The sequence below is a fragment of the Cavia porcellus genome, unplaced genomic scaffold, assembly GCF_034190915.1.
Source record: "Cavia porcellus strain 051 isolate PalLab524CR breed Dunkin Hartley unplaced genomic scaffold, mCavPor4.1 scaffold_27, whole genome shotgun sequence".
NCBI lineage: Eukaryota > Metazoa > Chordata > Mammalia > Rodentia > Caviidae > Cavia > Cavia porcellus.
In genome coordinates, this window is record NW_026947510.1 from 548,955 (window position 1) to 569,082 (window position 20,128).

The 20,128-nt window shown below is 48.5% G+C and overlaps 1 protein-coding gene and 2 long non-coding RNA genes across 3 annotated transcripts; 2 read left to right on the forward strand and 1 right to left on the reverse strand.

The window, feature by feature from the left end:
* Positions 1 to 12,984: 12,984 nt before the first annotated feature.
* Lag3 (lymphocyte activating 3) lies at positions 12,985 to 18,643 on the reverse strand. Its single transcript, XM_013145125.3, has 8 exons — positions 18,503 to 18,643; positions 18,080 to 18,227; positions 17,410 to 17,705; positions 16,632 to 16,895; positions 15,913 to 16,188; positions 13,904 to 14,146; positions 13,497 to 13,618; positions 12,985 to 13,223 (listed from the first exon to the last, which is right to left on the reverse strand). The coding sequence occupies exons 1-8, from the start codon at positions 18,558 to 18,560 to the stop codon at positions 13,047 to 13,049; spliced, it is 1,584 nt and encodes a 527-aa protein (XP_013000579.1). The 5' UTR covers positions 18,561 to 18,643; the 3' UTR covers positions 12,985 to 13,046.
* Positions 13,221 to 15,529, forward strand: LOC106026091 (uncharacterized). Its single transcript, XR_001199728.3, has 2 exons — positions 13,221 to 13,472; positions 14,211 to 15,529. It is a non-coding gene; the product is annotated as an uncharacterized LOC106026091 (long non-coding RNA).
* Positions 17,581 to 19,821, forward strand: LOC134473458 (uncharacterized). Its single transcript, XR_010043657.1, has 2 exons — positions 17,581 to 17,743; positions 18,213 to 19,821. It is a non-coding gene; the product is annotated as an uncharacterized LOC134473458 (long non-coding RNA).
* The last annotated feature ends 307 nt before the right edge of the window (positions 19,822 to 20,128 follow it).

A 20,128-nucleotide genomic window follows, 5' to 3' on the forward strand; every position in this document is an offset into this window, starting at 1 on the left:
ATGAAAATGCCAAAGTCATGGGAAAAAGTTCAGCAGAATCTGACTGGAGCTCGCAACCTCACAGCCTTTGTCAGATGGTGAAAGAAAGACTGTTCTAGACACGGCCAGATACTGAGAACTTTTAGGGACTTTAGGGACGTGATTGGCCTAGGAGAACAGCTGAGGTCCAGGGCTCTGGAAGCATTTGTCTAGCAGGCACTCCAAAGCTATAGGTACCAGAGATGCTCTAGGTGGCCCATAATGACAGAAAGGGCCAGAGATGTCCCCAGTGACCGTGGGCCAGGATGTGCCCACATTCCAGGTGCTTTTCTCTAGCTGAGCCTCTTACGAGCTGTAGAGGACCGCCTGCATTACTCTCCTTGAATAAAAAGCATACTAAACCAAAATTCACCCAGGCCACTGGGCACTAGCATCCCCATCCAACTCATGGGGCCACTGCCATGTATTCCAGCCCCTGCCTTCCTGCTGGGCCTGCCCTCTCCATGCAGCCTTGCTCTAGGGCGATTTCCACACACAGCAGGAGTGATCATCAGAAGGTACACACCTGTGATTCCAGTATTTTGAGAGGCTGAGGCAGGAGGATTACAAGTTTGAGCCCATTCTAGGCAACTTAGTGATTTAGTGAGACCCTGCCTCAACATAATAAAATTAAATAGAGCTTGGGATGTAGCTCAGTGGGAGGGCCCTGAGTTTAATTCCCAATAAAGAAGAAAGAAAGAAAGAAAGAAAGAAAGAAAGAAAGAAAGAAAGAAAGAAAGAAAGAAAGAAAAAGAAAGAAAGAAGAAAGTGACTGCCTGGCAAGTGGGAGATCATGAGTTCAATTTCTGGGACGAAAGAAGAAAAAGAAAGTGTCCTTCCCCCACTCTGAAAAACAATAGCAAGTCCAGCTTGTGACAGTAACAATTAATGCAAGCCCTTCTGCCGTGACAACCATTGTACCCTCTCACAGCACACACGTTTTCTGCTACTTCTCATTCCTCGCACATTATGCTCAAAGATTATGATTTAATGAATTAATATTTACTGTTTCATCAAGGCATTCTTCAGAAACACTGACATTAATTTTTTTATTGCAAGTGCCTGGCAGGGAAAAATTCATGCTTTGGCACTTCTGCCTCAATTTGTGCTAAGGCAGAAGGTTTACCCTGATCACTTTTCCAACACACAGCCAGGTATGGTGATGCACCGCTGTAATCCCAGAACTCAGGAGGCTGAGGCAGGAGGATCTCTGAGAATTCAAGGGCTACAAAGTGAGTTCAAGGCCAGTTTGAACTGCCCAGTGAGATCCTGTCTCAGAGAGAGAGAGAGAGAGAGAGAGAAGAAAGAAAGAAGAAAAAAACTTTTACAATGTATAGACATGTCAACATAGTGACAAAAGCAGATAAAGTCCTGGCATTGTTATGAAATTAGCTTGATTTTGAAGATTCCCTGAGAGACGTAAGGGACATGTAGCATCCACAAACCAGCTGACATTTTTTGTTTTTATCAGGTTTTATTGGTACATTTTAAATATATATGGCGATCACATTCATCATAGAGAATTTGTACCTGTATATAGTATAACTTGTTTTTCCCCCATCCCCTACTGGTCCTTCAACCTTTCTCTTTCTCTCCCTCCTTTTCTTTCTTTGTCTTTTTTTTTTTTTTTTTTTTTTTGTCTTTTTGAAACAGGGTCTTGCTATGCCGCTCAGACTGGCTTTGAGCTCACTTTGTAAGCCAGGCTGGTCTCAAACTGGCTCAGTTTCCCAAGTGCGAGGATTATAGGCATGCACCACCATGCCCGGCTTCCATGTTTTCCTTTTATCCTCTCTCTCTCTCTTTTTTTTTTTTTTTTACTTTTTCCTTCTTTCCTTTCCCTCCATTGTTCCCCTTCCCATTTGAACATTTTTGTCCTATTTCACAATACCTATTGTACATTGTGGTCCTTATTTATACGTTCAGTTTGTCACACCAGGAATAATGCGGTCCCATTACATGTCGTCCAATTTATTGCACTTATAAATATGGACTCAAGGTGCATACATTTTCCTAAAAATGTCTCAAGTGTATCCTTCTTAATAGAAGAGTAGTATTCCATTGTATAGAAAAGACCCATGTTTTTATCCATTCACAGTTGATAGGCTAATACAAAATTTGCCACTATAACATAGGTGTGTATATATCACTGTGGTATGATAATCTTTGATAATCAGGAGGGGAACGGCTGAGTCAAATGGAACCTCTAGCCCTAATTTATTTATTTATTTATTTATTTATTTATTTATTTAGTACCGGGAATGAACTAAAGACCTCACACTTGCTAGGCAGGCATTTAGGCCCCTGAACTAAATCCCCAGCCCCTTTCTAATTTTTTTTTTTTTTGTCTTTTTCCTTTTTATCGGTACCGGGGATCAAACTCAGGACGGCCTGCTTGCAAGGCAGGTGCTTATGCTGCTGAGCTAAATCCCCAGCCCTCCCTTTCTAATTTTTAAAGAAATCTCCACCTGATTTCCACAGTGGTTGTACCAGTCTACGTGCTCACCAACAGTGGAGAAGGGTTCCTTTTTCCCCACAGCCCTTCCAGCATTTGTTATTGGTTGATTTCTTGATAGTAGCCATTCTTTCAGGAGTGAGGTGGGATCTCAGTGTTGTTTTAATTTGCATCTCTTGAATGACATTTCTTCATATACTTATTTGCTATTTGTACTTCTTTATCTGAAAGTGTATATTTATCTCAGATACTCATTTTTGGATTGAGTCCTTATATTTGGGGGGATCTGATTTTTTTTTAGTTCTTTGTATGTTCTCAATAGTATTCCTTTGTTTGAGGAACAGGTGGCAAACATTTTCTCCCATATTGTAGGTTGTCTGTTCACTCGATGGTTTCTCTTGCTGCACAAAAAGCTTTTTAATAGACGAAATCCCAGCTGTTGATTCTTTTGGGAGAATTCCTATGCAAGCCAGGAGGCCAGATTATATTCTGAGAATGGATGTGGGGAATTTATTCATTCTTCAGATCTGAACTATCTCTTTAGGTGCCCCAGAAATGCTTTCTTTTTCTCCTCCTCCCCTCTTCCTGTTTCTCTCCCCGCCCTCCTCCTTCCTTCCTAATCCTCCTCCTTCAGTGTTGAGCTCATAGGTCAGCATGTGTGAGGTGTTGTTGTTCTTTTTTTTTTATTTTATTTTGAAAGTATACAACAGAACAAAACAGAATAAAGCCAACTAAGATCGTACAGTGAAATTGGTACAGAACTTCACAGCAGGTTACCGGGATAACAGTAATAGATATCACAGTATATTTTGTTATCTTTATAATAGTTGTCCTTTCAATCACGTATATCAAAATGAGATGAAATACAGATCACTATAGAACTTATCAAAACAGAATATTGAATAGAGCAGTACCATTAATCAGAAAAGAGCAAAACAGTAATAAAAATATTTGTCTTCAAAGAGATGGTAGAAGGAAGTCCCCCTTATTTGCTATGGTCAACCTCCCAGGAGATGCTCAGATTTCTGGTTCCCATTTGCTAATGGGTGGTGTGGGGTGGGGGTAAGGGAAGTGGGATATTTGACTCTAGGCCGTGCATCAGTAGGTTCACTATTGCTTAGCAGGGAGGCAGGCTGGTTGTTTGGTTTCACAGCATCCTAAGTTCCAGCATGGCGCGAATCTCAGGAGCTGCTCCTGGTTCTCCCACTGGAAGGGCCGTAGTCTTCCACACTGCCACTGCTTACCAGGGAGGGGAGGTTCTTGCTTGGCTTCCCAGTGTCCTCAGTTCCAACATGGCATGGATCTCAGGAGCTGCTGCTGGTTCTCCCCCTGGAAGGGTCACAGTCTGCCAGACCACCACCACTTACCAGAGATGCGTTGTTGTTCTTGAGATAGGATTTCACTATGTTACCAAAGCTGATCTCAAACCCCTAGGCTCAAGCAATCCTCTGCCTCAGCCTTCTGAGTAGCTGAGACTATAGATACATACCAATGTACCCAGCCTTAATCACCCAGATACATATTATGCAATAGATATTTCCCAAATAACTCCATTTGTAGTGAATGTAGCCAAGTAGCTGAATCTTTTTTTTTTTTTTTGTCTTTTTCCTTTTTATCAGTACCAGGGATCGAACTCACGACTGCCTGCTTGCAAGGCAAGTGCTTATGCCACTAAGCTAAATCCCCAGCCCCAAGTAGCTGAATCTTGATTCAGACATCTAAATGAGTGCTCCTAGTAAGAAGCAGTGGTGGATATCTCTTCCCTAGCTCCTCTGTCTCTCTGGTGCTAGGAGGCAAAGTCCTCCCTGGCTCAGTCTCACAGCCAACCCGCTTTCCTCATTCGCACACCTCAGCAGCCTCCTGTAAACCTTCTCATGCATCCTCACTCACCTATTCACCGCTCATTATGGGTCCACAAGCCCAAGGCACAGTGAAGGCATTGGGGATCTGATGCTGAATGTGACAGATAAAAATCACTCAAGCTCTGGCTTATGGCATGGGTACTGAGCAGTGAAGAATTGGCGAGAGGATAGCAAATTCAAGCCCAGCCTGAGCAATTTAGTAAGGCCTTTTCTAAAAATAATAAGAAGAATAATAAAACCAGACATGTAGCTCAGGAGGCTATGGCTTCAATCACTAATACTGAAAAGGGGGCTGGGTGTTTAGCTCAACAGCACAAGCACCTGCCTGGCAAGCATGAGGTTGTGAGCTTGATCCCCGGTACAAAAAAAAAAAACCCTAATACTGAAAAAGGAAAGGATACATTTTTGACATCAAAGCTATGTTGGCTGTAGATGAGAAGGCAGTGTTATGTGAAGGAAGGAAAGCTGGGGGCAGGAGGCTGGGGCTGCTTGGCCGCTGTGCTCTGAGCCACATCCATCCAACAGAAGCAGGGAACAACTCCTTGCCAGTTCAGCAATGCAGCTGTTACGTGACAAACTTCCCTATCCACCCTCCCCATCCTTTGGTTCCCGTAAATTCAAGACATCTCAGAATTTTTCTCTTATCATCATGATTGTGCAACTAACACCACTACTTAGCTTGTGAACTTTTCCATCTTCCCCAACTGAAACTGTGTTCCCACTAAACACTCCTCATTCTTCCCTGGCTCCTCGCTCTTTGCTATGGAACGTTTTCTTAAATGAATGAAGTTAGACAGCAGCAGGGCCCTGCTAGATAATGTAAATGAGAAAAGTAGGCAGTGACACAAGTCTGTAATCCCAGGATTTTGGAGGCTGAGGCAGGAACATAGCAAATTTGAGTCTAGCTTGGACAATTTAGTGAGATTCTATTTCAAAATAAAAAAATAAACTGGGTCTGGTGGTGCATGCCTGTAATCCCAGCACTCAGAAGGCTGAGGAGGATCATTGCAAGTTCAAGAACAGCCTGAACTAACAGTAAGACTTTATCTCAAAAAGACAATAAATAGAGGCTGGGGATTTAGCTCAGCAGCATAAGTACCTGCCTTGCAGGCAGGCAGTTGTGAGTTCAATCCCTGGTACCGATTTAAAAAAAAGACAATAAATAAATATAAAAATTTTTAAAAGGCTGAGGATGTAGCTCAGTGTAAAGGCCCTATATTCAATCCCCAGTATCCGAGAAGGAAGAGAGAAGAGAAAAGAAGAGCAGGCAGGGATGGGGTCAGGGGTAAACTATAGCACACCTGTCAAAGATCAGAAAGGGAGCCAGCAGCTCCACAGCCCCGGCTATGATGTAGAGGTTGTATCTGAAGTTATCAGAACATGAACCTAGAACTGTCAGCTTTGCCAAATGTCAAGAGAAAGTGGACCACAACACATTTATGTAATATCTTCACATTTTAATGCTGACAATGCATTTGTATTTTGCTGTAACACTGAGTTGAGCAGTGGATTCTCAGGCTGGCTCCAGCAGCAAGTCCACTAATTTCCAACCCTAGGGAATCAAGGAACCTCGTAGGGCCTTCCCGCTGTATGGGTGTTTTGATTTGTCATTGCTGGAGCAGACGGGCTCCTGGAAGTCAACAGGAAATCTAGTTCTTCCTTTGGACTTTTCAAAAGGATAAGACAAAATGAAGAGAGAGCACACATTTAGCTTTGCTTTACGTTAGTTACTTTTCTCATTGCAGAGACCAAATACCCAATACCTGCAAGTTAAGGGAGGAAAGGTTTATTTAGCTCACAGTTTGTAGAGGTTTCAGACCATAATCTGTTGGCTCCAAGGTAGGATGGCTCACGGTAAGGGGCATCACAGAGGAGAAACAGTACATGGTAGGCTAAAGACAGCAAAAGCAAGCAAGGAAGGGATGACCACCGCTCTTTCTAGCCCCTATAGCATGTGGTTTGGTTTGTTTTGTTTTTGTGCCAGGGATCAAACTCATGACCTTGTACTTGCCAGGCAGGTGCTTATGCCATTGAGATAAATTCCTGGCCAAGCCCTCATATCTTATCCAGGCTACATAGGGTGAGCAGCGCTGACACCTTAATCCTAGTGCCCTTGATCCTAGCCCTGCACCATAAATCAATCACACACTCTAGATCTAGTGACCTCTGAAAAAGCCTCACCTATGACTGTATAAAGCTTTGAGGGGATTTCTAGACACAGCCATAACGATTTGCCTTCCTGCAGTTATGGATTTCATCTAATCCTCGCAAGAAGAACAGGACACAGGTGTTATTCTCCAAATCTCACTTTTTGTGTGTGTGGAGAGGAGACAACATCTCTCTATGTAGTTCAGGCTAACCTTAAACCTACTATGTAACCCAGGCTGACCCTGAACTCATTGTAATCTTCCTGCCTTAGCCTTCTGAGTGCTAGGAGGACTGCAGTTTTGAGCCCAGTCTGGACAATTTAGTGATTTTGCAAGACTATGTCACAAAATTTTAAAAGATGATAAAAAGGAGCTAGGGGTACAGTAGTAAAGCATTTGCCCACCATGCACAAGGTGGATTGATTCCCAGAATTATGAAAATATAAAAATAAAAAAATTTATCTCATAGTAGCTGATTTTTTTTTTTTTTTTAAGAAAGAGTCCAAGCTCGAAGTGATCCTCCTACCTCAGGCACCTCAGTGCTGGGATTATAGCTGTGAGCCATCATGCCAGCTCACAGTAGTTGAGAATAGAGTAACAGTTACCAGCAGGCCAGGTGAAAAATGGGGAAAGGGTGACCAGTGGGTTTTAAGTGACAATCAGGTGCAAAAGTTTTGGTGTGGCATCACAGTGTAGGGTGTGATGTGCACTTCAAAAAGCTTGAAGAGCCAAGCATGGTGACACAAGCCTGTAATCCCAGCAGTTGGGAGGCTAAGGCAGGAGGATCGCGGCAAGTTTAAGCCAGCTGTGGCTACATAGTAAGTCAATTATCATCACACATGTTTGTGCATGGTAAACACTACTCTCTTCATTTTATAGAAGAAACTGAAATCAAGCTGTCTCTCCTGTGACATGACCATTATCATCGAGGAGGACTTTTCAGGGGTAAGAGTTATTTTGTGCATATTCTGTGTCTCTGTGGAAGAGAAGGAAGACAAAGAGGAGAAAAGGAAATGGAAAGTAGAGGGACCCCCCACCTCTAGCAGGCTACAGACAAGGCTGGGACCAAGTTTTGTCAAAGGCTACAGCCGCCAGTGAAGAGAAAGCCAGAGGTGCCAGGTGCAGCCCTACAGTGACCTCCTTTCCAGAATCTTCTGCAGGGGCACTGATACCCTGTGCAAGAGGCTGGGGGCTGGTTGTAGAGGGTCCCAGGAGGGGGTCTGCGAATCAGTCTATGAGCACATTTCACCTTGGATCTGGCCTCCTTCTCCCCAGTTCAGGACCACCTTCTGCAGCTCTCAGATGGTGGCCAAAGGGCTGCTCTCTCCTAGGGCAGCTGCGTCAGAGGAGCACATCTCAGAGCCCAGCCTGAACTCAGCCAGCTGACACCTGTGGCCCTCGGAGAAACCGTCAGCCACAGAGTGGAGCAGATGCAACCCATCCCTACCCCTCCCCAGTTCCTTCAAAGAGGGAGCTCAACCTTCGGAGGGCCTGGTGGAGGAAGCCTGTGGCCCTTGGTGTTCTTTGTAGAGGGGTCACGGCAGAGAACTTTCTGTGTCTGTTGACATTTCCCCTCTGCCCTGTGGAGTTGAGAGTGGGTCAGGGGCAGGGGTGCACTCCAAATGTAGCCACAGGCTTGGATATAGTGTGGCCTCCTGCATGACCACTTGGCTTATCAAGGCCTAGACCTCTGGTGACCCTGAGACTTCTGGAGGTTCACTGGGAGAGGAGGCCATAAGGGCCAAGGAGGAGGGCTGAGTGACGTGCTCAGGACACCCCTTGTTCTCTTGGCCTGTCTGTCATTTAGGCATTGGGCCCACTATGACCACCAGACTACAAGATGGCCTCACTTTCTTCACCTTCCTGCAGCAGCCTTTCCTGTGTTGTACAAGTTGTCTGTGTGGGGACTGGGGATTTAGCTCAGCGGCATAAGTGCCTGCCTTGCAAGTGTGTGGTCATGAGTTTAATCCCCGGTACTGATAAAAAAGAAAAAGACAAAAAAAAAAAAAAAAAAAAAAAACAAGTTGTCTGTGTGGACAACAGACCAGGGCCACAGTGATGGAAGTTTCCTTTCAAGATTAGGTGATAAAATCAGGTGTGGTGCCACATGTCTGTCAGCCTAGCGTTTGGGAGGCTGAAGCAGGAGGATCTCTGCAAGTTCAAGGCCAGGCTAGACTACACAGTGAGTTCAAAACCAATCTGAATTACACAGTTAGACCCTGTCTAAAACAAAACAAAACAAAACAGATTAGGCGATGAGAACATAGTAGCCCTCATCAGTTTTAGCCCTGAGGGGAAGCCACCCCAGGGGCATGAGAAGACATGTGGAGGAACTCATGTGAGCTGAAACTATGGCCTCTGACAAGCAGCCACCTGAGCCAGGCTTCCTGGAGCAGATCCTCGAGCCCTGGCCAAGCATTTAAATGACCTGAGGTCCAGCCACATCAGGCAACAACCTTATAATATCCTGTACCGGAACTGCTCAGTGAGGTCACTCTTGATTCCTTATTGTGTCAGAGAATTATTTTGAATTACCAACTTCAGGGAGACATTATGGAGCAACACAGCAGGAATGCATGTCCCTTCATTGCTTCAAGGCATTGAGATAACTCCCTACCTATTTCTCCACTGAAGCTCTCTGAACCCCCAAAGCCCCTTCCCCTCCAGACTCCAGTGTGGAACCCTGGTTACAGGTTACCTGGAGATGCTGAAGCCCAGGGGACAGCACTTGCCTAGCATAGAGTCCCTGAATTTCATCTCCAGTAACTCCTCCTCAAAAAAGAAAAAAAAAAAAAACCTAAAAGATGTCAAATGAGCCAGATTCAGGGTCACATACACCTGTAATCCCAGCACTTTGAGAAGCTGAGGCAGGAGGATCAAAAGTGTCAGCCCCAGCTTAGGCAACTAAGTGATGAGAAAGACCCTGTCTCAAAATAAAGTAAAATAAAAGGGCTGGAAATGTGGTTCAGTGCAAAGACCCTGGATTCAATCTCCAGTACCACAGGAAACGTGGTGGGTGAGAGAGAGGGAGACATTAACTCCAGCTCCCTGAAGTACTCAGAAAGGGCTGGGGATTTAGCAAAGTGGCTCAAGTGCTTGCTTGGTAAGCATAAGGTCCTGAGTTCGATCCCCAGTACCAGAAAAAAGAAGGTTCAAGGTTATTTGCTGGCTGAGAAGTGCAATTATGGGGGAAGAGGTAGGAACAAGAATGCACCCCAGGAAAGATCCCATGGGGATACACTGGAAGCACAAGCTCTACCTCCTCTTCCTTCTCCCCTGCTTTCCCTCCTGGGAGCTGAGAAACAGGTGGTCCTTCAAGCTGCCTCTGCCTCCTCCTGTTCCCTCATGAAAGGGCCTGGGGAAATCCCTGCATCAGCCCAAGTGAACCTTCAATGACTCCTCTTGCAACCCCAAAGGCCATAGGATGTCACTTGGTAGAAAGGAAAAACGCCACCCACAGAACTTTCCAGGAAACTCTGCCCTTGAAAACTCGGGGGCTGCAAGAGGCAGGGTCCTGAGACAGAGCTGAGGGGAAGGCCCCTCCAAGAGGGTGACATGATGCTTTGGAGCCTCCAGAGGCCCTCAAGTCTTCACTCTATGCCATGACATAATTGCTGCTGCCACCATTTCCTTCCTCTGTGCCAGTGATTCTCCACTTGTGACAAAGCCAGAATCCCCATGACTCTCCTCTGAGGAGAACCTCAGGTGCTTTACAAGCCTCTGTATTCCAGCTTCGGAGGGCACCCCCTTTTCTCTGAGGCTCCACACAGAACTACATCCCTTTCTCTGCTCTACTCCCAAACTGAAGCTGAGATATGTTGTCATTATCTTGCTTTGTCTTGGTGTCACTTCATTCTTGGCACACAGGCTCAGTGAGACACTATGGTTGTATCTATGTGTCCTTCCCCCCGTCAAAAAAACCTTACGCAGTCATAGGTGGAGAGTTTTGAAAGTGCCTGGATTAGGCTGTGTGACTGTGAATTAAGGGTGTGATACTGAGATTAAGGGTACGAATAGTGGAAGTCCCACCCTGGGTATAGATGGCACCATCAATATAAAGGGACAGAAAAAAGATAGGCATGGTGGCACAGACCTGTAATCCCAGCACTTGGGAGGCTGACATAGGAGGTTTGCCATGAATTTGAGGCTAGCCTGGGCTACATAGTGAGTTCAAAGCCAGCCTGAACTGCATAATGAGACCCTGTCTCAAAACAAAACAAAACAACAAGCAGACTTTCTTGGTGCTTGCTGCTCTCTGCCCACCCTGCCTTGGATTGCTTTGTCTCATTGATGCCACTTTGTCATGTCATCCTGCCTTGGAGTTGGTGACCATGGACTGAAACCTCTACAGACTGTGAACCGAAATAAACCTTTCTCCTTTAACTTGCAGGTGTTGGGTATTTTGTCTTAGCAACAAGAAAAGTAACTAAGATAGATACCCAATAGGGCATCTTCCATTGCTGTGTGTTTGGTGGGTTGGTTGGTTTTTTGAGACAAGGTTTTGCTATGAAGTTCCAGCTGGCCTTGAACCCACTATCGAGCCCAGGATGGCCTTGAACCCACTATAGAGCCCAGGATGGCCTTGAACTCCTCTTGCCTCAGCCTCCCAAGTGTAGGAATTAAAGGCATGTGCTACCATGCCTGGCCGCTATGGCTGTGTGTCAGCCATGATGGGCTTCCTCCAGGTCCCCTCCCACCCGCTTTTTTCCCCTTCAGTACTGGGGACTGATCCCAGGGACCAGGGATACCTCTAATCAAGGTATCACTCTAGTCCTTTTTATACTTCTGTTTTGAGACAGAATCTCATTAAGCTGCTTAGGGTGGTCTTGAATTTATGACCCTCCAGTCTTGGTCTCCTAAGTAGCTGGGATTACAGATGTGTACCACTGCATCAAAAGCCAGGGCCTACACCCATCACAGGCAGAGGTTTCAGTCCCTGGGAGAGACCTGAGGGTTCCCAGGACTGAGGCCCAATGTGTTCAGAAAGGGCCATCTGGGTGGCCCAGAAGACTGCTATCTCCAAGACACATAGAGACAGGGGCATGGACAGGTGATGGACTTCCCATATTTTCATGGTTACTGTTACTGCAAATTGAATCCAGGACCTTTGCACTGAGCTGCTTTCCCAGGTTCCCACTTTCCCCTAGACAGCCTCTCCCTATGTCATAAATGGTCCAGACAGGGTTCAAACTTGGTGCTTGGTTTATAGATGTGAATCATCACATCACACCTACCTTTTCAATTTCATGATTCACAGAAGAGAAGAGCTGCTTTCTTCTTTACTAATGGATAATCAGGTAAATACACAACCAGAGCACTCACAGCTATCAAAGCCCTCCTTCTATCATCTCGTATTGACAATAACTTACTTCAGTGGGTTATTTTCATTTATTTACTTTTTAGACTGGTTGTGCTACATAGCTTAGGCTGGCTCTGAACTCCTGAACTCAAGGAATCCTGCCTTGGCCTCTCACATCACTAGGACAATAGGTATATGTCCCTGTGCCTGGCAAGTACCCTATTTAATAGGTGGGGAAACTGAGGCTCAGGGAGATTAGTATCAATCACAACAGCAGAACAAGAAGGCAGAACTCCTGACTCTGAGAGCCTCAGTAGTAGCCAGCCGCCTTGCTGGCTGCTTCTCTTCCTGCCTGTGGGCTTTGTTCAGCGCCCTCCACTTTGTCAGACTTGGATTGTAACCTTGCCAGGACGGGCACTGTGTCTCTCGAAGCATGCATTGTTCAGTCCCTCTCCTGCAGGGTGCACAGGACATGTGACAGCTGCTCAGTGCACACTCACACACTGCACACAGTGTGCACACCGCAAAGGCAAGTACCTTCCCATACCAAAGATCTGTGTGGGGTAAGATATGCAGATGCCATCACCCGCCCAGGGACCTCCAATGGGGCATAACAAGCAGTGACCACCGGGTGGCAGTGTGTTCTCACGCCTGTGATTAGAAAAGTGGCGGGGGTGGGGGAGAGGAGGAGGAATGTGGGGGCGGGGCATACAGGAGCCTCGCCAGCTGCCCAGAAAGTTGGTAAGTCCAGATCTCCCGCAGGACTTGACACAGGGCTCCAGTGTGCATGCGGCTGTGTGTGTGTGTGGGGGGGGGGGTGCGCATGCACACGCGTGCAAATGTGGGAGGTCTGCTGCAAACCCCAGGGGCTGAGCACCAGTGCTGAAGGGCAACTAGGCATGGGCTGAGCCAGAGGGACAAAAACATAAAGGAAACCAGGGCAGCCAGCACAGTGCGGGTGGAAAGGTGGAGAAGGGGGCTGCTGAGGTCCAAGAGAACAGCTTTGTGGAGCTTTAGGAAAATGATTATCCAGGGAGAGCAAGCAGGAGAAAGACAGGGAGAAACAAAGAAGCCAGAAACAGAAAAGGGGAAGCTGAGGAAGACTGGCTGAGGAAAGTAGGTTAGGAAGCTGGAGTGGAAAAAGGGAGCCCCCAGAGGCTGGGAGAGACAAGCACCTTCACTGCACAAGAAAGAGCCAGACGGAGGTTTGTTGCTGACGGGGTTTATTGGGGCTGAGCTACTAAGATCTGCGCTGCCTTCTCTCCAGGTCAGAGCTGCCCAGGCTCCAGCTCGGGCTCGGGCTCCGGCTCCAGCTCCGGCTCAAGCTCCGGCTCCTGCTCTGTCTCTGTCTCCAGGTCTGCTTCCTGTTCCACCTCCTCGATCTTGCTCTGAGCCTGAGGAGGGCGAATCCCAAACTCCAAGGCAGAAAATCTTCTAGATCTCCACTGTAGGAGACATGGAAGAAGATGGTGACGGGGGAAGGATGAAGGGAAGAGGAACAGGAAAGATACTAAGCCTATCATGTCTGTTTGGTCCAGGGTCTTCTCAACCCCTTCCCAGATACGGAAGGACCCTGAAATGCAGAACCCTATGAGGATGGGCTCTGATCATGAGTCCAGGGCCCTCCTTGATCATCTTTCCTGACAAAGAGATACCAGACCCACTCTGAGGACCCAAGGGAAGGAAGTCAGGGGGTAAGAGATATATCTCTGGCTCACCTGTCTTTTCCAAAGGTGAAAGCCTAATGCTCCAGTCACCAAAAGAAGGAATGAGAGGGTACCCAGGATGACAAAGAGAGGGATTTGGCCTGCCCTGAGGGCTCTCTCTGAGCGCTGGGCATCTATGGAGAAAGCACAGAAACAATTAAGCATAACTCAGGGATGGATGCCACTGCCCTTTACTTGACAGATGCAAAGGGGTCCAGACAATTTAAGGGACTTGTCCAACATCCTTCAGCTAAATAATGTTCATATTGGGTCAGGCCTAAAAGGAGATTGAGATAAGATCCCTAAGACAATGAAAAGAGCTCGGCAGGTGGGCAAGTGACTGGGATGGGGTCTGAAAGGGAGACGAAGATGACTAAATTGCTTCGGAGTTGGGGGTTTGGCATTTGGGGGTCTCAGACCTGGGCTAGACTCTGGGACATACATCGCTGCTCCGATAAGTCTCTTCCCTTGATGCACCTGGCACTGCCAGGGCTGGGAAAAGAGTTTGGCCGCAGGCATCTCCAGCCAGGGTCCTGGGTAACTGTTCCTTGTGGATCTCCTGTCCAGGGGGCTCCACACAAAGTGCTCATGTCCAGATGCTGGGGTCACCTCACATAGCAGCCTCCCCAGGGATCTGGGTAACCCAGAGGACTTGGGAGTCACTGAAAAAAAAAAAAAATAGAGGGAGATCCTTTGGAGTCCTGACACCCTTGTTTGTTCCCACAGGTTCAGCCCCAAGTCTCCTATTCCACCGGAGTTCTGAGTGGGTAAGGCTGAGAGGAAATCAGGTCATGACCAAATTAATCTTTTTGTTGGGGACCAAAATCAGGGGCACTTACCACTGAGCTACATTTCCAGTCATTTTTCTAATTTTTGTCTTGAGACAGTCTTGTTAAATTGCTCACACTGGCCTTGAACTTGTCCTACCTCCTCAGCCAGAGTGCTGGGATTACATGTGTGCATCAGCATGCTGGACCTAAATTAATCTTAACACGACAATGCTCTGGTCAAGTTGCTCACCTGCTCCAAAACATTCCAAGCTCTTCAGGACACTGTTCACATTCAAACTAGCTCTGAAGACCACAGAAGAAATGTTACTGCAGATTCTTTTACATTCCTTTCTCCTAAATTCTCAGACCCACAGTCTCACTTAAAAGAGTTGGATTCTTTTTTTTTTTTTTTGTCTTTTTCCTTTTTATCGGTACCGGGGATCGAACTCATGACTGCCTGCTTACAAGAAAGAGCTGGATTCTGATATACTTTGCAGTTTTCCTCCTTCCATGATCTGGTTTGCATCAGTGCCTTCTGCTTGTGCTGACACTGGATGCATCTCATCTCCCTTTCTGCATATTTAGAGGACATTGAACCAACCCATTGATCTAGAGACAGAACATTCTCCAAGCTGTTTAGTGATAGATTAGGGGATAGGAGGAGACAAGTGATGAAGTGCATTGGCCTAGACATGGCCTGTGGAGACAGGAAAGAAATTTAGTGACACAGATTCCATAGTTTAGTCCTGGAGTCTGACATTTCCTGCTGTGTGATTTTGAGAACATTCTTTTTTTGTAAAACAGGGATAACTCTCTTCCATTGAATTTAGAAGCTACTAGAAAGGAAGAATAAGTGAACTTTGGTGACCAAATGGATTCCGGAAAAGAGGGGGCCAGGATATGGGGCACTGAGATTCCAACAGTGTAAATAACAGGCTAAATCACCAAGAGGACTGGTATAAGGAATGGTAGGGTCCAGGATGAGGCTAAGGAGTAGTCTAATAGAGATATTCAGGAAGCAGGTAGAAAGTCAGGATTGCATTCAGGATTATTTGTTAGCTTATTCATTTATTCATGTAGCCAGGGTACCTTATTAAGCACCTACTATGTGATGCTACTGTTCAGTGACCTCAGGGGAACACTGCCAATGTAGTTAAACTGTCATGACTGATAATCACTGATCAATGAACACACACTTTGAGTAATTTTTTTTTCTGTGTTTGTTTTATACTGTCTTCGAAAACCCTTGCTCAGTAAATATTTGCTGACCATGGACTGATTTATTAACTCCTTCCAAATCCAGGCCACTTCCTGCAACTTTAATCCAAACCTTGGCTCCAAAACAGACACGAATCCTAGAAATCTATTCCACCTCTTTTGAAACATTCAAATTTTTGCCAACCTCCCCTTCTAACTTGTCAGACCCTCCCACCAACTCAGAGCAGGGGAGTCCCTTAGAGAAGAGTAGAACACTTATTCTGTGAGTCAAGGGAGATTTTTCAGTTTCAGTTATCACAGGACTGAGAAAAGAGGCTAGGACTTGTGCCCAGTGGCCTGGGACCATAGGGTAGATTTGCACAGGCTTTAACCAATCAAACTTGCCATGCTGTCCTTGCTCTGCTGGGACAGGAGCTGCTCCTTTCCCACCTGGTGCTGACCTGTGATGACTGCCAAAGTGACCATGGCACTGAGCTGCTGCCCTTGTAGATGGATACGGCAGGTGTAGGTCCCAGCCTGGGCTAGGGTCACAGCCTCTAGTCGAAGGGTGAAGTTGCCATTGTCTCCAGCCACTGAGATTTCTGGGCCTCCACCAGGAGGGGCCCACATGGCCATGAGGGAAGATTGGGTTGTCACACCAGGAGGCAGATGACATGGTAACTCTGCCCTGTAGCCTGCTCCAGCATATACCATCAAAGGAGCTGGGGGCTCTGGACCTGGAGAAGAAAGAGAACCCAAAGTTAAAGTCGAAGGGGTATGCAGTGGGGCCACAGTGTTAGTGAGAAGATACCCAGGGGCTGAGGATTGTGTCCCTGACGGAAGCAAAAGTGAAGGAAATGGGGGCTGTGAAGAGCGAGAAGGAGTAGAAGAAGATGTGTGAACTGAGGACACTCAGAGACCCACAGGGGACCGAACGGGCCGGGCTGGCAGACTCAAGGCTAGCGAGTTAGGCCAGATGGCCAAGGGGAAACCTGGAAGGGAAGACAATGCCAAAAGCTGCCTGCAAAGGGAAGGAAGGGGTCATACACGGACTGAGGCCCAAAGCACCCAGGGGTGACGCTAGTTTCTAAGAACTTAGTTCAGGGACCCATGAGTCAGAGAGGAGATGGGGGGCAGGAAAAGGTTGTGGTCAAGTATAAAAGCAGATGAGGGGAGTTACCCCGAACAGTGAGGTTGTGTGTGATCCGAACTTTGAAACCATCTCTGTAAGTAAGAATGCAACCCCAGATCCCAGAGTCCAAGGGGCTGACTTGGGGCAGGAAGAGAAAGCTTTCCACTGAGTGGTGATGTGAGGACTCCTGGACAGGGACATGGCCTGGACCCCGGAACCAGTGGACAGAGATTGGACGGTCCGGACGGCTGAAGGAGCAGTTCAAGATGACCCAGTCAGAGGTCTTGAGAGGTCCTGTAGGGCTGGCCGTCACTGGGCAGAGACAAGGAAATCTCCATCAACCCCAACACAATCACCAACCAAGCTGGAGGCCATTTGTCTTCTCCTCCCTACATCGTCCCCTCCAGCTGAGCGCCCTGAGAGTTCCAGACTGCTCTCCTCTGCCCCTTGTCTCTGGTTCACTTGGTGCCTCCCTTTCTCCAGACCCCTACTAAGCCCACCACCCTGAGCACAGACCTGCAATGAAGCACTTCAGCCCCAGCCCTCTCTCCTATCCCCTCCACCTCCACCAGGCACCACCACCCCCGCCCGCTGTGGGGAGGGGTGGAGGTGGGGTTAAGAGGGTGACACAGCCTCTCCACAGCCCTCCCCCATACCAGTGCTCCTCCGGAGACCTTCTACCACCCCTTCCTGGGGACTCTCAGGCAGCGACTAGGGCTCAGTGGAGGCAGCAGCTCTCCCTGCCTCCCTGGGAATGGGAGGGCCCGGCCTCCAGCCCCCGATCCGCGTCCCTGTCCCTGTCCCTGTCCCTGTCCCGCCCACCTACTCGAGGCCTGGCCCACGCGCAGACGGAGCCGGCAGAAGAGCGTGCGGTCCCGGAGGAGGCGCACGGCGGCGTGGTACTCGCCGCTGTCGGCGCTCAGCGCTGGGCGCAACCACAGGGAGAAATCCCCTCGCTGGAGGCCGCGCTCGTCCAACTGCACTCGCGGCTGCAGGGGGAGCCGCCCGCTGCGCAGGCCCCCGGGGGCCATGCTCAGCACTGTGTAGCGCTGTGGGGCCTGTGCCTCCTCCTTTCGAGGGCCAAGGTTCCAGGGCCGAGCGGGATCGGGAGCTGCTGGGTCCCTGGGCAGAGGAGAGAATGGAATTGAGAACTTCGAGGGGTGAGAAGTCCCAGAGAAGAAGCAGTGCATCCCCACTTTGAGAACACACTAGCCACCCTCCCGAGGGATTCCTAGACCACAGGTCATCCCCACCACCATTCTATGGCCTCTGCCTTTGGGCTGGCAACAGGCACTGCTGATGAGGTTGCCTGCTAGGGGATGCAGGTGTGAGGGACAGGCTGCAGGGGAAGGGGAAGGGAGGACGGTCACTGACTGGTGGGGATGGACCCCACAGAGGAGGGTACAGGGCAGGCTTGAACAGTGGGAAGTAGGGTGTGTCCAGATGCCCTTAGTGCTGGATTTGGGAGGACCTATTGCCAGGTTTGGGGTGCATACCTGTCTGGTTGATGCTGCCAAGTGACCCCTCCTCTTCGCAGAAGGCTAGAATCCTGAAGGGGGAGTGTGGGGCTGCAGGGGAGCTGGGCAGGAGCTCCCTCCTGAGCCCACACCACTGTGACCTCTTTCTCAGGCACTGGAGCCTTCACTGCAGGAAGAGAGGCCAAGGAAGGAGCCATGAGCCAAGAGACGGGGCTACAGAAAGACCTCAGTGCTTCCCAAGGGAGAAACTGGACAAAAAAGGACTTGGGTGTCCTTCCATTCCCTGCCAAGAGGGGAAACTGAGGAGAGGCTTTAGCGATGGAAAAATCGCCCCTGACTCCAACACAGAGCTGAAGACCATGGGATCATTGAGGCCACAGAGATCTCTGATGACCCCTCCCTTGAGTTGAAAGGGCACCCTACCCCCCACCCTCACCTTACCTGGAGCCACCCACAGCAGTTGCAGAAGCACCAAGCCCAGGAACTGAGTCTGCCCCATCTCCCCTGTGGCGTGGGCCAGGCTGAGTCCCCCAGAGGGAGGTCAGCAAGGGGATGGGGGACTAAAGAAAAGTTCTGCAAAGAGAGCAATGGAAAGAGAAGATCTAGAGGAAAGGGGAGCCCCCCTTGGGAGGCCTGGAGAGAAAATGGGAAGGACCAGTGATGGAGGCTGGAATCCAGGCAGCAGGGGCTGGGGCACCCTGGGGACCGGGCAGGGTACAGCAGACAGCAGGCTGGAGGCAAGGCGGCTGTTTGGGAGCTGGATGCTGCTCTGCTGCTCCAGGGCCCTGGCCCGTCCTTATGTCTCCCTCCACCTTCCCCACTTCCCCTCCACACTGCCCCCCCACACACACCCGGGCTCATGGTTTCACTTCGCAGTGGAAAGTCTGAGGGGGCTGATTCCCAGCAGCGGCACCCTCCACCTCTGTGGTGGCAGTCTCCTTGTTTACTTCCTCAGACCTGGGTCTCCCCACCGCCCTCTCCTCTCCCCTTCCCTGCTCTGCACTTTCCCTCCCCTGCCAACCATTTCTGCCCCAGCTACCTACTTGCCCATTTCTAAATTGGTTTCCTGGTGCCAACATGCCAGACGCCTTCCTGTACTCCTCTCTTCCCTTGTTCCCTAACCTCTTAGTGCTTCCTCTCCCTGTAGCTCCGACTACCCACTGCCCAGTGGTCTGTGTGGCTCCTGGGTCAGCGTGGGTAGAAAGCTGCACTGCACCCAACATAGACCTGAGCAAAGGGATGCCAAGGTGGAGTGGGTAGAGCAAGTTACATGACAAGGAAACTTGCGTGTTCTGTACTAAACACCATACTGGACACTACGTTATGGTTAACTTATGAAATCTAATGATTCTGTACATTGTTCAGATGGGGAAACTGAGGCTCAAAGATGTTAGTTTACCATGGCTAGGGAGTATGAAGACAAAAACTGTGGGCTTTTTTTTTTTTTTTGTCTTTTTTTTATCAGTACCGGGGATCGAACTCATGACCACACACTTACAAGGCAGGAGCTTATGCCACTGAGCTAAATACCCAGCCCCCTGAGGTTTAGTTTGACCCTGGGTAAATTAAGGGTCTCTCCTGGTTACTTAACAGTATCGACTGTGGGTGCCTCTCCCCTCTCCAGTTTTCTCCAATGTTCTTACAATGTTCTTATAATGTTCTGTAATGAGGGCAAAGGGTAACACAAATTTGGTTGGGGGGAAATCCTGGAGCAAGTCAAATCCAATAGAAGGCTATTTGAATAAAGCATGACACTGAAAGCCAGCGCTTGCTCTCTAGTCCAGCCCAGGAGCCCAGCAGGGAGAGCTGAAGAGCAGAGGACAAGGAGACAGGCCTGGGAACAAGAAACCCCAGGGTTCACTTTGTCAGAGGAGCTTGCTTCCTGAATGTCAGGCAGAAGGCATCTTCTTTGCCAGGCTCTTCTGGCAGATCCCAGAAGGGTGAGACCCAGGCCTACCAGTCTGTCCCACACCAGGGGCAGGACTTCCTGTTTCTAAGGCTGTTTCTGTTTGCCTGGTTCAGCACAATAGAGCTGGTAGCTTTCCACTGGGCTCAGCAGTGTCTAGA